Source organism: Pteropus medius, unplaced genomic scaffold (genome assembly GCF_902729225.1).
Source record: "Pteropus medius unplaced genomic scaffold, Ma_sr-lr_union100, whole genome shotgun sequence".
In the NCBI taxonomy this organism is placed as follows: Eukaryota; Metazoa; Chordata; class Mammalia; order Chiroptera; family Pteropodidae; genus Pteropus; species Pteropus medius.
This window is the reverse complement of record NW_024351731.1, coordinates 1740914-1757966: the sequence shown is the minus strand read 5'-3', so window position 1 is coordinate 1757966 and position 17053 is coordinate 1740914. Positions and strand designations below refer to the sequence as shown.

General features: G+C 44.9%; 1 protein-coding gene across 1 annotated transcript in view; it reads right to left on the bottom strand.

The window, feature by feature from the left end:
* Window positions 1–4086, bottom strand: part of TG (thyroglobulin) — a 218929-nt gene extending 214843 nt beyond the window's left edge. The window contains 3 exon segments of the mRNA XM_039845893.1: window positions 654–751; window positions 2213–2321; window positions 3324–4086. Of these exon segments, the coding sequence (XP_039701827.1) occupies window positions 654–751; window positions 2213–2321; window positions 3324–3390 (274 nt within the window). The 5' untranslated portion in view covers window positions 3391–4086.
* Between the last annotated feature and the right edge of the window lie 12967 nt (window positions 4087–17053).

Here is a 17053-nt window from a genome sequence, read left to right as displayed (position 1 = left end):
ATTCTCATGGCCACCCTCTATTCCTGCTACATGCTCAGTGAGGGCGTGTGGCCTGGCCGGGGTCATTCGGTCAAACGGCTTTGGGAGCCAGCCTGCTCCCCAAGCCAGCCTGAAACAGAGCTTTTCACCGTTAAAGGATACCTTGGTTCAAGTTCACCATTTAAAGGTGACCGGCTTAAACTGGCCTTTGTTTTAGGCTTACACTGTGACATGCTTTAAAGTGGGGCTGTGTATCTTTTGCTCATCATAATAATTATTTTAACAAGAAAGTTTTCACCTAGGTCTCAAATCTCAGAACACGTCAGGTGAGAAAACATTTCGTGTGCACGTGGCCACTTCTGGGTCAGGGGCCTCGGCTGTCTGCTCTCCGGGGTCTGCTCAGCACCAGGCCTGGTCCCCAGAACGCGGGGGACTCGGTCGCTATTTGCCGAAGGCGTGACTCGATCGTCTCATTTGCTTTTCACAGCAATCTTGTGGGAAATAGGACCCCAAGTGCGCGACCGTGAGCTGAACTGAGAAGAGCCAGCAGCCCAGAGGGACACTCGCGTGGTCACACGCCTAACCCGGTGCTCCTTTCTGGATGTGCGTGGTCCTGGCAAGGTCCCCTTTCCCATGGGACGCTCCCTTCCCCTCCTCCCCCGCATCACACTTACAGGCCGCGGGCCGCCCAGGCTGCCGGCTGCCAGGCACTTCCCTGCCGTCGGCACCCACACACCAGCAGGAGCGACCATCCTGTTGGCACTGGACAGTCCTGAGGGCAGGAGACACAGCGCGAGGACACCGTCAACGGCTCCCGAAGCAACAACCCAGGTCACCTTCACTCTGCCTCTCCATTGGTCAAGTTTTCATGTAAATCAGGGAGAGACTGCGGGGAGGGGCCAGGTGACTTGAGAAAGGAGAAGCACTCCTGTCCCACTGACCCCTGCAGCGCCCGGGTCCTTCACTCTCCAGCCATGCTCCGTCTCAAATGCCCGCCCTGGTGTGTGACACCTCATCGTAGGGGAGGGGTGGGGGTTGGGGCTGGCAGGGACCCGGGCTTCGCTTATGAGAGGCACAGGGAAGCGCGTCTGGGGTTTGCCAGAGGAAATGACAGCTACGCTGAGGTGAGCGGAACGATGAGCTGTTATCCTAGAGACAGAGAAGGTGACAGGTTCCCCGTAAAGAGGGCAGCGTAGGCAAAGCCTCCTGAGGAGGACCCAGCAGGCCTGAAACTGCAAGTGGCTGGAACAAGGGACATGAAAAGCCACATGAATAAGGCGGGTGGAGGTGGACCATCCTCACTCCTCTGCCAGCTCAGGATTCCCAAGGATCCAAGCAAGGAGCGTCACTTTGGGAGCATGTCAGAGCTTCGTCAGGCGCACTAGAGAGCATATAAAACGAAGGCATGAGGGATGTCTCACAAGGCTCCAGACCCGAGTCCTGTAGAGCAGCGGTCCCCAACCTTTGTGGCACCAGGGGCCGGTGCTCCTATGAGAATCTGATGCCTGGTGACCTGAGGTGGAGCTGAGGCGGTGATGCTGGTGCTGGGAGCGGCTGCAAACACAGACGAAGCTTCGCTCACTGGCCCGCCGCTCACCTCCTGCTGTGCCACAGTCCAGTACTGGTCTGTGGCCCAGGGGTTGGGGACCCCTGCTACAGAGCGGGTGGCCCTAGTTCAACCTGACGGGAAGTTAAACTACATCACATACGAAGGATTCTTGTGTTTTCTGTGCGGGGAGTTGTTTAGATTCTCACTCCACCCTACACGGGGAGTGTCCTGGTCCTTAGCTCATGATGAGGCAGCTGAAACACCCCTTCAAGAGAGGAGCCCACTGGGGGGACGGTAGGACACAGGCCACAGCTGGACCCGGCAGCCACTGACCTGAAAGCCCAGCCAGCTTCTGCTCCCTCCACCTCTGATGTTTCGAGAAGATGGGGGTGGGGTGGGGGGCAAAGCACAAATTATCTGATCCCCCGCACCCTTTTATTAAAGCAGTTATAGTAAAAGCTTTGGCAGGAAGAGAAGGGACGTCCTTGGTCCGAGCTGGGCAGAAGCAGGGATTGGGCGCTCCGGGTCAGATCCCCCAGCGTGGCTCAGCCTGGAGAACCGCGAGGCGGGCAGGCGCCCTCCACATGACAGCGGCCACATCTCAGTGCATGGAGGACAGCGCAGGGCAGGGCGGGGGTGGGCGGGGCACAGGGCGCGAATGAGCCGGGCTGGCGTGAGCCTTACTGGAAGCTGCCATCTTCTGCACACTGGGGGACGTAGTCTGCCTGCTTCAGAAAGGCCTTTTCCCTCTGCAGCTCGCAGGGCCGAAGAGGTTGGGCATCCACCTGGTACTCTACAGAAAGGGAAGCGGCTCATCAAAGAGGGGCGTGGACTGGGTTCCAGGGACAAAGACGGGCACAAATGCTCTTCTGGGTTGTATTTCTATCATCGTCACCAACCGTCAAGCTCCAGCTTGCAATTCTGTGGCTACTCACACTTTCCCAAGAATGACATTAGCTCATTTAACCCTCAATGCTCCTGTGGGGCGGGGGCCGTGTCTCCGTTTTGCCCATGTGGCATGAAGACCGGGACAAGCGAAAGTAACTCGCTCAAGGTCACACAGCTGGCAAAAGGATTCACAGTAAAGCTGCGGCTGCTCGTTCCCCCAGGCCCTGGTTGGGTGAGAACCCCACCGAGGAGGTGTTCGGAATTCCCCCGGCCACCCCTGCAGACGGAGCAGCTTCCTGGCACAGAGCCGGGGACGAACGAACGAGTAAATCCCGCTTGTCTTATTTTCCATTGAGAACGCGTGTAACATGCAGTTTACTCAGAAACCACAACCGCATCGGAAGGTAAGTGTCTCTGCTTCCTTTTCCAACAAGGAAGCTGAAGCTCAGACTGATCAGGGTCCCACAGGAAAGTGGCTGAGCCGCGGCCAGAACCGAGGTCTATGTCCCTGCGCAGGTAGATCTGTTTTATTACTAGGTGCTGACCACACGAACACGGCACGTGGGTAGCCTAGGCCTCGAAATAGCTAAGAGAATAAAGAATATCCGTGTCGAAAATTTGCTAACAGGGCAGGATGAGGGAAATTAGAATTAAATTAGGAAGATCTGTTTCCCTATCTTCTCTCCACCAACCACTGGCTCTGGGACCTCAGACAATTCTGTCCACCTCTCAGAACCTCTGTCTCTTCGCCTGTAAAGGAAAGAGCAAATAACTGACCTGGGGACGTCGCAGGGATTAAACGAGGTCACAGATGTTGGAAGACCCAGGGGCAGAGCCTGGCTGCCTAGAGCTGGCCTGGGCGCTCCCTCTCCACCCCATGCTCCTTGGCCTCATGCTGGGAACTCACCGAAGATGTTGGCGGCCACCAAGCTGGCGGAGCCCAGCAGGCTGAGTGCCCACAGGGCCAGGGCCATTGTTCCGGGCTCCTCCAGGGGCACAGGGGGAGAAGCCGCTGCCTGCCCCAGGCTCTGGCTGGGGAGCCTTTATAGGGCCGCTGGGCCCTCTCCCCCACCTGCAGGCACTCAGTGAAGCGGCACCTGCCCTGTTTGCTCTGCTGGTCACAAAGGGTCCTCACCTGTGCCTGCTCCCTCTGAGGACACTCATGTTTCCAGCAGGGGATGAAAATCTTGCTGAGGATACGCGGGGGCAGGCGTGGGTGGGGTGGCTTCAAACTTCATCTTCACACGGGAAAGCCAAAGCCACAGTGGCTGTGGGCAACGGGATCAGGGCCCTGGGAGAACGGCAAGCCCTCTCTCCCTCCCTTCCTTCTTCCCTCCCTCCCTTCCCTCCTTCCTTCTACCCATACTCTCATCTTAGAGGCCAAAGGTAGCAGACAGCACGCTAGGCAACGAGCGTATGGCGGAGCGAAAACAGAAGTCGTTAATGCAGAATGTAAGTATTTTAGTGAGGGACGCCAAATACACACGCACGTTCGTGTCCATATTTATCTTCCCCTTTCCCTCTGTCCAGGACGTCAGACATCCCCGACCTAAAGGGAGCAGGAACTGTGTCTCCCACACAAAGCCTGAACACCGCTGTGTTTTCTCGAGCAAAGCCCACTTCCTTCCGCCACTCTTGTCTCTGCATGGCATGGCAAAATCACCTCGTGCCCCTGAGCCCCAGCCTCTTCCTCTAGAAAACAGAAATAACAGGAGAAAAAGAACGTGTACCTCCTTGATAGGGTGGCCATAAGGGAATAAACGAGATGTGGATGAGTATGTGCCCAAGAAATGCTAGCAGCTGTTACTCTTGATTTTCCCATGTTCGAATGGCATCGTGCCAGGGAATGACAGGTACACAGAAGAACTGCCCAGCAGGGCGATGGGCTAGTGACAGATTGGGAAGGGTGGTAGGTGAGCAGGGAGGACCTCGCTGAGGTCCTAGAAAGGAAGGGCGAGCGAGGATCTGGAGGGACATCGTCCGAGGGAGAGGGGAGGGCAGGAGGACAGGCTGGGAGCTGGATCACCTCTTCTCTGGGGAGGAAGGAGGAGACATAACCGTGGCACAGTGGACTGCACTACGCAGCAGGGTCGCTATGGATATTGCACGAGTTAACATCAGTAAAGCGCTTAAAACAGCGTTTGCGTGTGAGTACCCAGCATCGGCTACTATCACTTTTTATTGTGTTTGTGATACAAACTATAGAAAGTAAAACTCAATCGTTATTTTAACTGACAGGATGTGGGATTAAAAAGCCTGCTCTGTACACCCTTCCTGGAGACTCACACCCGCCTGTGGCTCCAACATCGCCAGCGCCAGCACCAGCACCAGCTTCAGCCTCAGCCTCAGCCTCAGCCTCAGCCTCAGCCTCAGCCTCAGCCTCAGCCTCAGCTCTGTCTAGTTTCAGGCCCACTCTGCCCGGGTGCTCCACAGACACTTCAAATTCAGCACGTCCCAGAACAAACTCCCTAACGCTGCACCTTAACACGCTACTGCTGTGTCTCTGACAGCAAACCCGAGTGCCATCCGAAACCTCTGCCCTCAGCTCTCATCAGCTTCCGAATCCTACCAGCGAGCCCTAGCCCCACCCCGCCCCCGTCCCTGGGCACCGGCCCTCCTCTACCTCCTCACCTCTCCTGCCTCCTTCAGGCCCCAGCTCCAGACTAGCCGACCAGCACAGCCTGCTACCCGGCCTCCAGCCTCCAACCCTGGCCCTCGCGAGGCTGCTTCTCCAGCTGCAGGGGCAGGGGGTGGAGACCCAATCCTCAGATGTTCAGGAGGAGACACAGGCAGGTCTTGGAGACCACTCAGTGGTGGGGAGTAAGGGGCGTAACTAAATGAGACTTAGGTTTCAGGCCAAGATGATTTGAGATGTATTGGCATTTACTGGACAAGGAGACACAGAACTCTCCGCACCTGCTCCCTGTCGCCCCCATGACACGGGCCGAGTTACACCCCATGCTATGGAGATGCCAGTGGCATCGCTTCACTATAATGATGCGATAAGCGCAGCCTTGTGTGGCCCCTGTCATTTCTCCCTTTCCGAAGCAGATGAGTTTTAGAAAATGTTGGACAGCGTTAGAGGTTCACCACAAACCGCACTCACTGAGCTTCTCGCTGCCCCGCAGGGCATGCGCAGAGCTTGCACAGGTCACCGGTGTGCTGAGTCACCCTCGCTGGCCTGGGCCCTGGGTAGCACAGGGCAGAATCGGCGCCTCCCGGCCGGTGCCAGCACAGCTCCGCTCCACTGGGTTGGGACAGTGGGGACGCTGGACTTAGGGCCAAACGCTGGGCGCGGTGCTCTGGGGACCCTGCCTTCATCTCCCTGGAATGCAGAGCGCCAGGAGGGGGAGGAAGCGCAGACCATGAGCCAACTCCACATCGGACCCCACCTGGAGAAGGGGCGATGCTCAGTCTGTGAGCGAGAGCTCCGTGGGCCGGAACCGCCAGGCTTCCTTCAGAACCAGCACAAGAGCACCCAGAAGGAGAGGTGCTTCTCTCCACCCGAGCAGCAAAGCGGAGAGCCTTGCGCCACACCAGGGCGCGGCCGCCTCACCGTGGAAGCTCTTTCTCATCGTGACTCAGCTCCTTGTGGCCGCACGCACCTCATCGCCGCTGAGCTGGGGGACATGCCAGCTTCCACGGTAACTCTCGGCGGCAATGCCCTGGCCTAGTCGTCACCAACCCGCTCCTGGCTCAGGCCTCCGCCTTTCTGGCGAGCTCTTCATCGCTAGCCCCGCGCTCCTCCCGCCCTCCTCGGCCCCAGACACAATCGTGACCTGTTTCCTCTCTGACACCAGCGTGCTGTATATAAGCGTCTGCTGAAGAACGGGGGGCAGGGAGAGCAGTTGGAATACAGAGGAGGAAACTGCTCCAAAACAAGCATCAGCTGCCACCCACCACAGAGAATCACTCACCGGGCATCTCTCCCCTCACCCGGCCAGGCCGCGGCTGCAGATAGCTACTCCCCATCTCCCACGTGCCAGCGACCCAAAGCCACATCTCTCCTTCTCCCGGGTGGCCAGAGGAATCGTGGAAATTCCTGGTTCTTGACTCCTGCTCCCCAAATGGTGGAAGACATGTTTTTCCCTATTTCTCCTGCTAACCGCAGCTCAAAACCCTGGGTGTTGTATATAAAATAAACAAGACAACACAGAGAGGTGGACAGAAGACAGCCAGACGGCAAAAAGCGAGATGGGAATATGTTCCTCAGAGTTCATTTTGCCTCGTTTATCTCCGACTAGGTGATGGAGAAGCACAACTTACAGGTTCCGATAAGCTCAGACCCCCAAAAAGCCCCAAGAAGAGCCTCTTGGGCGGCCTGGCAAGGCAGAAATCTTTTAGACAGTACATGCCCTAGTCCAGCAAACATCACGGAAACTAACTGTGGCTCCGCCCCCACGCCTGTTGGCAAAAGCAAACCGGGGAGCCTAGAATTGTACCCTTGCCAAGCTATAAGGAGGAACCCCAAGTCCCGTGCCAGGGTGCTGACACATAAGGCCGCACGAGGGGCCAGGACTTTCGCCCTGGATGAGCAGTCAGGAGCCCCCATCTCTGTGGAGTCAGTGGAGGCCACATGGGAGCAACAATAAGGCACCCTGACCCCCTCTCCCAGCCAGCACAGTCCTAGTAGGGAGCCTAAACTCCCACCCCAGCCAGCAGTAACGAGGTGCACATCCCTGCCAGGTGTCAGCAGAGGGGGACCGAGAACCTGGATTCCCATCCTCGCCTGGTGGCAGTGAGGTGGCATCCCTCTTCCCCGCCACAGTGATGTCGGAAGGCTTCCACTGGAACAGAAAGTTGAAATGAGACCTCGAATGTCTTAACGTAACACCCAAACTGTCCAGATTTTGACCCAAAATCACTCATCTTACCAAGAACAAGGAGAGCATCAACTTGAATGAGAAAAGACAGATGCCAACACCAAGATGATACAAATGTGACAATTATCTGACAAAGATTTTAAAGCAGTCATCGTAAAAATGCTTCAATGAGCCATAATGAACACGCTGAAATAAATTTAAAGAAACAGAAAGTTTCGGTAAAGAAATAGTTTCATCAAAGAAACAGAAGACGCAAAGAAGAACCACGTGGAAACTACAGAAAACATCAAATAACCCAATTTAAAAAAATAGTAGATGAACAAAAAACAGCCGTGTGAAAGAAACAGAGGAAAGAACCCATGAACTTCAAAGACAAAGCAATAAAAACGACCCGACCTGAACAAGGAGACAGAAAATCAGCAAGGATACAGAAAAAGTCAACCGCACCATCAATAACAGAATGCAATCGACATTAATAGAAGACTCCACACAAGAGCAGAACACAAGTTCTTCTCAAGCGCTCATTGCATACATACTCAGAAAGACCGTATCGCGGGCCATAAAACAAACCTCAGCAAATGTAAAAGAATTGCTACGTAGAGAGTCTGTTTCCTGACCACAAGGGAATCGAACTAGAAATCAGTCCCAGAAAAACAACAGGAAAATGTCCAAACATTTGGCAACTAAACAACACACTTGTAAATATCCCATAGGTCGAATAAGTCACAAGAGAAATTTAAAAATATTGAACTAAATAAAAACGTCTACACAACGTATCAGAATGTGCTGGGGCGCAGCTAAAGCAGGGCCGAGAGGGAGAGTCATAGCACAATGTTTACATTAGACAAAAGGGAAAGGTGCCCACCAACCGGTCACCACGACAGCCCTGGAAAAAGTAAGGGGTGGGACTAGAGGCCAAGAGACCTTAGGGAAAAATCCCTTCCCATGGACTGAAAATGAGACACGTATTCTCCTTCGAACAGTGTCCAACATTTCCCCTCCCCACATACTGCTTGTAAGCGTTAAAAGCAGAATGGCTAACTTGGGAGAGAGAACAACCTGCCATCAAAGCAGTCCTACCCCCATCTCCAGGAGAGCCCAGTATAAGTGTCAGCTGTGCGACCTTAAACAAACTGCTTAATCTCTCCGAGCCCCAATTTCCTCATCTATAAAAATGTGATGTTATTCCTGCCCAAACTTATAGGGTGATGTGATGACTAAGTAAATTAATAAAGATGCATAATACAGTGCCTGGAATACAATAAACACTCAATATTTTTCTTGCAAAAATGAGTGAATGTTCCAAAGGTGGCAGTCTTATTTAAGATACATGTCTTTCCCTTCGATATATATTTCAAACCTCTTAATTTCTGGTTCCTCTTTGAGCCCAGTAGATGGCTGTATCTGAAGATGGATGTATCTGGCGAAACCTCAGTCGCTAGCTCAGCTGGCAGCCATGCATAATCCCATCCCACCGTGGCTACTGTCCTGGATGCTGGTCCCAGAATTTTGCAGCCTTCTGAAACCTTAACTTTGAAAATGTTTCCTCCTCATCTCCAAAATTTCTTTCAGCCCGAGAATCATCCTCATTGAATGACTCTTGAGTCAATCAGCTCCCTGAGGCTTTGGACGGCCGTGGCTGCAAGGGAATGGTGAAACCAACCGCCCGTGCTCCTGAGGCCCCGCACATCTGCGTTTTTGACGATCTCGCATCTTGGGTGGTATCTGCTTTGCTACGTCATTTTCCGCAGTTGAGAACTACGATGCTGACGTCTTATTTTCCGCTGTGGTTCCGCTCTGGCTTTCAGCAAGGCTCTGGCTATTTTTTAATAGTTCTAACAGCTTTTTAGGTCACTCTTTTCTTCCCCGATTCGCAATGAGCTGGTTTTGTTTGCTAGATTTGAGCCTTTCTTCTTTTCTCCTTATGGAAAAAAATAATATATTTTTAAACATTTGCCTCTAGATTTTTTTTTTTCCTTTTGGGTCTCTCAGATTGGAAGAGATAAAATCAGCAAACTCTGGGACTGCCAAAAGCATCACTTATTCAAACCTATCTTGTCTGCTGCCACTTCCTCAACTGTCACAGTCAAGGCATTCCACCATCTGATCAAGAAACCAGACATGGATGCTATCTTGTTTTGCCTGGCTTCCTTTCAATAGATCTCTGTGTGCCTTACTTTAGCGTCACCATTCCATGTGTCTCAGGCATGTTCCCTCAGAGCATAAGTAATATCTGTATCTCCACCTTTGTATGAAGGTGCCTGCCTCACCTTGACACTCACTGAGATATCTCGGAGTGTTCTAGGCTGGTCTTCCTGGTCCAATCTTCTCCTAAGAGTCTAGAGCCTCTTTTAGCATCCCATACAGAAGTCCATTCAAGGGACGGTCCCCCTCACTCTATCAGCAATATCCACGGCTTCACGGTGGAGCTTCTCCATAGTCCCCTGACCCGAGCTCTGTCTCTCTCTGGAGGAATCCAACAACAGAGAGCCAAGATCTCGGTGTGCAGCGTGGTCCCATCTTCTCAAGTCAGCTCCGAGATGGTCACAATTAAGATGTTTCTGGCCTCTCTAGTGTCTCTTTTCAAAGCGACTGTATCTCCCCTGTAACCCCATTTCCCACTCGGGTCAGCCTACCCTGGCCTTCGGAGCCCCATTTTCTGTTTGAAACGTGGCCAGTCTGCCTTCTAAGATCTCAGATAACCCCCTAAGCATCGCTCTCCTTTTAAAGCTTGTTTTCAATCTTCCAACTCCTGTGCTGACTGTGACAAGGAAGCACGCTTTTCCAAAGGCTGCATTTCCTCTTTGATCTTCTGGGGGAGCCTGAGTCGAGACTGTTTCAAGGATGGAACTTTGAATTGCCTGTGGGTTTGTAATAATTTTACTGAATTCTTTTCTTTCTCAGATTAAAAAAAAAAAGAAAAGCATATTATAATTATCCTCTCACGTTGCTTTTTCTTTAGTTTTTTAATTAATAGACTTTGTGATTTGAGATTTACAGAAAAATCAAGCACATAATACAGAAAGTTCCCATATACCCTTTTTTCCACACTCGGCTTCCCTGTTATTAACATCTTGAGTTAATGTGGCACATTTGTTACAATGGATGAACCAACGTTTATACATTATTATTAGCTAAAGTTCACAGTTTACATTATATTTCATTCTTCGTGTCCTAGTTTTTTCTTTTATTTTTTATTTTGAAATATTTTTCGGCTTATCCAAACGTTGAAATAGAAGCACAGAGTTGCCCATTACTCTTTAATCAATTTCACCTGATGTTTACATCTTACGTAACCATATTGGAATTATCAAAACTGAGAAACTGTCATCAGTACAATGCTATTAACTACACTACAGACCTTGATAAAATTTTACCAGTTTTTCGACTAATATCCTTTTTTTTTTCCTGTTCCAGGATCCAACCCAGGAACTTACATTTCATTTACCTATAAGGTCTCCTTAGTCTCCTGCAATGTGCAACAACATGACCATGATATGTGTAAGTTTGCTGTTTTTTCTTTAAATATCATTATTGAGATATAATTCACATACCTTAAAATTCACCTATTTAGTGTACAATTCAATGACTTTAGTATATTCATGTAATTGTCCATGGACCACACTTTATTTTGGAACCTTTTAATACCCAAAAAAGAAACCCCCCATCTGTTGGCCATCATCCCCAAATTTCACCAAGCTCCTAGTCCTAAGCAACCGCTAATCTACTTTCTGTCTCTATAGATTTTCTTATTCTGGACATTTCATGTAAATAGAATCATATAATATGTGGTCTTTTGTGATTATCGGCTTTCATTTAGCACATTGCTTTCAAGGTTCATGTATGTTGTACCATGTATCAATACTTCATTTCTTTTTATTGCCGAATCATATAGATATACGACATTTTATTTATCCATTCATCAGTTGATGGACATTTGGGTTCTTTCTACTTTTTGACCATTATGAATAACACTGATGTAAACATTTGTGTACAGGTCTCTACGTAGATGTATGTTTTCACCTATCTTGGATATATCAATATCAGAAAACAGATTTTAAGACAAGGAGTATTGCTAGAGGTGAAGGAATATTTCATAATGATAAAGGGGTTACTAGGAATATAAAAAACTATAAATACACACACATACACACACTACACTACACACACATGGGCCCAAAAGACATAATGTAAAAACTGACTGAATTGTAAAGAGAAACAGACAATTCAATAGTTTTAGCTGGAGGTTTCAATATCTCTTTCTCAATTATTGATATCAAACTAGAGAAAAAATCAGTAAGGGTAAGAGACATCAGAAAAAGTCTTAACCAATTTGATCTGACAATTATGGCACACTCCGCCCAACAAAAATAAAATACACATTCTTTTCAAGTATACGTGGATATGCTATGCCTTAAAACAAGACTTAATAAACGAGGAAAGACTGAAGTCATACAAAGATGTTCACTAACTATAGTGAAATAAAATTAGAAGTCAGTAACAAAATGAAATGTGGGAAGTCCCCACGTATTTGGAAATTAAGCGCTTTGAAATAATCCACAGTCAATTAAAAAATCACAATTATTAGAAAATACTTTGAGCTGAATGAAAACAAACATATCAAAATATATGATATGCAGTTAAATCAGTGCTTAGAGAAAAATTTACAACTTTAAATGCTCATATTAAAAAAAAGTTCTAAAATCAATAATATCTCCTACCTTAAGAAGCTAAAGGAAAGACTTATCCAAAATAAGTAGAAGGAAGAAAGAATAAAAGAAACATAAAACAACGCCCCCCCCAAAAAAAATAAAGCAATAGTTTGTTTCTGGAAAAGGCGAACAAAATCGAAAATCCTCTATGTGACTGATGTGGAGTGGGGGGAATAGAGGAGAAAAGGAAGAGATACTAATAGAAAAATCAAGAATGAAAGAGGTGACATCACTATAGACCATATAGAAATTAAAAGAATTATAAGGGACAATTATAAAAAACACAATTTGTTAGGCAATTTAACAAAACAAACAAATTCCTAGAAAGATACAAACTTCAAAAAGAAGCTCAAAATCTAAATATTGAAATTCTGAAATCAAAGAACTGAATGGAACTATACTGATTAAGGAAATTGAATAAGTAATTAAAAATCTTTCCACAATGAAAAGGCTAATACCAAATGGCTTCACTGGTGAATTCTGAAGAATAAGCAAAATAGAAAGAATAAATAATACTAAGTCCATATAAAGTATTCCAGAAAATGGAGAAGGAAACACTCCCCAATTCATTTAATGAAGCCAATATTACCTTGATATCAAAACCAGACAAAAATATCAAAAGTAAACTATAGAACAATATCCTTTATGAATACAGACACAAAAATCTTTGCAATGTATTAGCAAATCAAGTTCAGCAATACATAAAATGGATTATACATTATAACCAAGTAGGGTTATTCTGGGAATGCAAGGTTAGTTTAATCTCTAAAAGAATTAATGTAATATTAAAAGAAAAAATTCAAAATTTATAGGACCGTCTCAATAGAAACTAAAAAAATCATTTGACAAAATCCCAAACCTATTTATAATAAAAACTCTCAAAAAACTCATGGAAGGTAACTTTCTCAATCTAATAAAAGGCATGTACTAAAAACTTATAGATAACATCTTTAAAGGCGAAAGCCTTAAAATGCCCTCTCCTTGGGAAACAAGGCAAGGTGTCCACTCTCATCACTTCTATCCATAGTGTACTGGATATTCTTGCCTGTGCAATAATGCAAGGAAAAGTAATAAAAGGCATACATATCAGTAAGGAATAAGTAAAGCTGTCTTTATTCATTGAAAATAGGATACTGTACATAGAAAATATCAGGGAATATATAAAAATTCAAGGACTAATAAATGAATTTAATAATGTTATAGGATATAAGATTTTAAAAATCAATTTTATTTGTATTCTAGTAATTAAAGATCTGAAAGCAAAATTGAGAAGACAGTTTCATTTACATCACTTAGAATACTTAGAAATAAATTTAATAAAATAAATGCAAAATCTGAACACTGAAAACTACAAAACATTGCTGAGAGAAAAAAAATACAGAAATCATAAACAACGAGAGAAACATACCATGCTCTCAGATCAAGACTCAGTAGTGTTAAGTTAGCAACTGATCATTAGATTTGGTGTATTCTTGTCAAAATGCCAGCAGGTTTTTAAAAGAAGTTGACAATCTTAAAAATTTTATGAAAATGCCAAAAACCTAGACTTGGCAAGAACATGAGAGGAATCACACTACCCGATTCAAAACCTTACTGTAAAGCCACAGTAAAAAATTTATAATTTTTTAGGTCTACTTCTGGATTCTGGATTCTGTATCATTAAAATATATCTCTATCTTTATGCCATTTCTATACTGTATTGATTACTGCAGCTTGATGGTAAGCACCCAAGTCAGAAATTGTATGTCCTTCAACTTTGTTCTTCTTTTTCAAAATTGTTTAGGATATTCTAGGTCTATTTGAAAAAGTCTGCTGGGATTTTCATTGGGATTGCATTATCTCTACAGGTCAGTTTTGGGAGAACTGACATTTCAACAGTATTGTCTTCCAATCTATGCTCTTGGTGTGTTTCTACTCATTTATTCTAAACATCATTTTGTAGTTTTCTGTGTAAAAGTACTGAGTATACTTTTCTAAAGTCATCCCTAAGTATCCATATACTTAATTCTATTTTATTCCACTAAAATAGAATTTTTAATTCTATTTCTATTGAAATGCTATTTTTTAAACCCCAATTTCCAGTAGCTCATGGCTTATGTACAGAAATATTAGTTCAGTAGCATTTTTGGTGGATTCGACTTTCTCATGTACACACGTCACCTGCAGATGCTTCCTTCCTTTATTGCTCGGGGTCATATTGAATAGCAGGACCTCCACATCAGTGTTGGATAGCATTTATAACTAACATTAGTGAACGCTCTGGCTTTGTTCTTTACCTTGGGAAGGAAAATGCTCATTTACCATTATGATGTTAAAGATTTTCTTGGCAGATGACCTTTACGGTTATGAAAATTCCTGTCTATTCATTAGTTTTTACTTATGAATGGATGCTGCAATTTGTGCAATGCTTTTTCTTTATTCACAATTTTTATATATTATTACATTGATTTTTGCATATTAAACTAACTTTGCATTCCTGTGGGATACCCAACTTGATCTTGATACACTGTTCTTACTGTGTATTATTGCATTTGCAATGCTAGTATTTTCGCTGAGCATTTTGCGTCTATAATCGAGAGGGATAGATGTTGGTTTATACTTTTTTTTCCTGATGTTATCTTCTCCTGATGCTGGCCATGAGGTCAAAGTTGGTCTCACAAAAGTGAGTGTTTCTCTCGTCTCAATTTTCTGCCAAGGTTTGTGTACAAGTGAGAAAATCTACTACATACGATTTTCAACTTCATAATTTTCCTTAAACATTTGACAGAATTCACATTGAAGCCCGAAGTTTTGAGGGAATGTTTTAAATTGCAAATTCAATTTAATTTTTTCGAGGTGTTTTAGTTAACGTGTATTTTTAAAGAACTGTTTCATTTCAGGTAAGCTGGCAAATTTATTGGAATAGTTTTTCATAATATTCCTTTTGAAAATTGTCTGTGGGATATAGTTATGCTCCATTTTCCATTCTAATTTTTGATGTCTTACCTAATTTTATTGTTCTGTTCAAAGAATTAGCTTTTGGGTTATATTGATGCTTCCCTATTCTGTTTAATAGTTCACTGATTACAGCACATTTCCTCCCTTTTCTACTTGTTTTGGTTTTAAATTGTTTTCTCTAGCTTTTTAATCTTAGGTCAGTGGTTTTGTGCCTTTCTTTTTAATATAAACATTTAATGCTATAAATTCTCCCGTGCATTTTAGCATATTTTCATTTTCAATTATAAGTATTTTCTAATTTTACTTGAATTTTTTTCTTTGATTCGTGTTATTTACAAGAATATTTTCCAAACTATTTGGGTTTTTCCAGATCTTTCTAACTTTACATTGTCATCAGAGCATACAAGATTTCAATTAAATTCACTGAGACCTGTTTTATAGCCTAGTGTTACAGTCCACTTTTTTAGTGTTCCATGTGCACTTGACTAGGACATTTGTATTCTTATGTTGATGAGTGGAATGTTCTACAAATGTTCATTTGGTCGATTTGAGGGTTCGTTTTTTTCAAGTCCTCTATATCCTGGTTTTCTGTACTTGTTCTATTAGTGCTAAAGGAGGGTTGAAATCTTCAATAATTATGGATTTTTTGTTTTCTATTCTATGGTATTCGTGTTCCCGCCATATATTCCCTTCATATATTCTATTATGAAGCCTATTAATATATTTTGAAATTACAATTTACTATTTTTTGTGGGCAAAAATATGAGAGAATGACAAAGACCTGTAAGATAACATTTTATCGGGACGTAAAATAAAAAGGCAAAAAAAAAAAAATAAAAAAATAAATAAAATTTCCAAATATCAAGAAAAATCTTGGTCGTGTATTTTTAAAATAGATGTTAAATAGCAAAAGTATATTCATTCTATTGCATATATTTTTAAATGATAGGTTGACTTTTAATATGCCAACATTTACAAATTGGAAATCACACCCTTTGCCATTGTTCAAATTTATAATTTCAAATGGCAGAATCCAAAGTCCTATTGCCCATAGCAGTGTCCTCAACTGTGCATATATTGGCTTTTTCCGCCCCCCGAATCTCCCCCTCTCCAACTTCCTTGGATGCGCTAGGAAGTAAACTAAGTACATTAAGTCTCGTCTCCGGCTCTACTTGCAGGGGTACCCAAAGACAACACGTACCAGGAGGAAAGTATAATTTGTCAAAACTCCCGTATAGACATCGTTCAAAGACCACTTTAACATACGTAATCTATTTCCCCCAAATCACTCCACCTACAAGTCTAATTATCTTTCTTCTTTTGCCTCTTTGGGTCCTTGTACTACTTGATATTACCTGTCTCGTTGAAAACTATGGCTTTTATATTTCCATTAGCCTACCGACTTTGATCTTAATTCCATATGTAGCCACAAAACTTAAGGGCTAGCACACAGATGACAATCTATCGTCTACTACATACGGTTTTCAACTTCATAATTTAATCACTTCTAGACACTTTATTTGCTTCACTTCTCAAGGTTCTAAGTTAGATAAGGAAATAGATAAGGAAATCAAAGCTCAGAGAGATCATTGCTAGAAATCGTCAGAGTGAGAACTTGAGCAGAGGATGGCGAAGTTCAAGCCTGTGCTACGACATAAACCATCATTCACGGATGTAGTTCATCCGCAGCCCCGCACAATGCAAGATGTTCTAAGAGGCCTCGATAATGGATTGCTTCTCTTAGAAGGAGAAGTTGAAGCTTGAAGACTTGTCTGGGTTTGTAGAGACACAACAGAGAATTTTCCAAAAGATGGAAATTATGTGAAGGCAAGAGAAGGAAACAGTCGTCTACCCAACAGTAAGGCTATATTTACGGGAATCTGAGAGCTGGGCACAATGAAAAAGGTACAGATTACACAGACCGGATTCTAAACAGGAAGTCAACAGAGGTTTCGAGCAGAAAGCTGAAATGACAAGGAAGCTGAAATCCACCTGCTTCAGAAAAGACTGCGAGGGCGCATCGTACAGGGTTTGCATCCTGAACCCGCCACTTAAGTCTTATCCAGGGTCAGTTTCCGGATGTCTAATCCTCAGTCTTCTCATCCCAAAAGACCTTCCTGTCTGCCCTGTCTTACAAAAGAACCAAATTAGGCACCGTGGGTGCC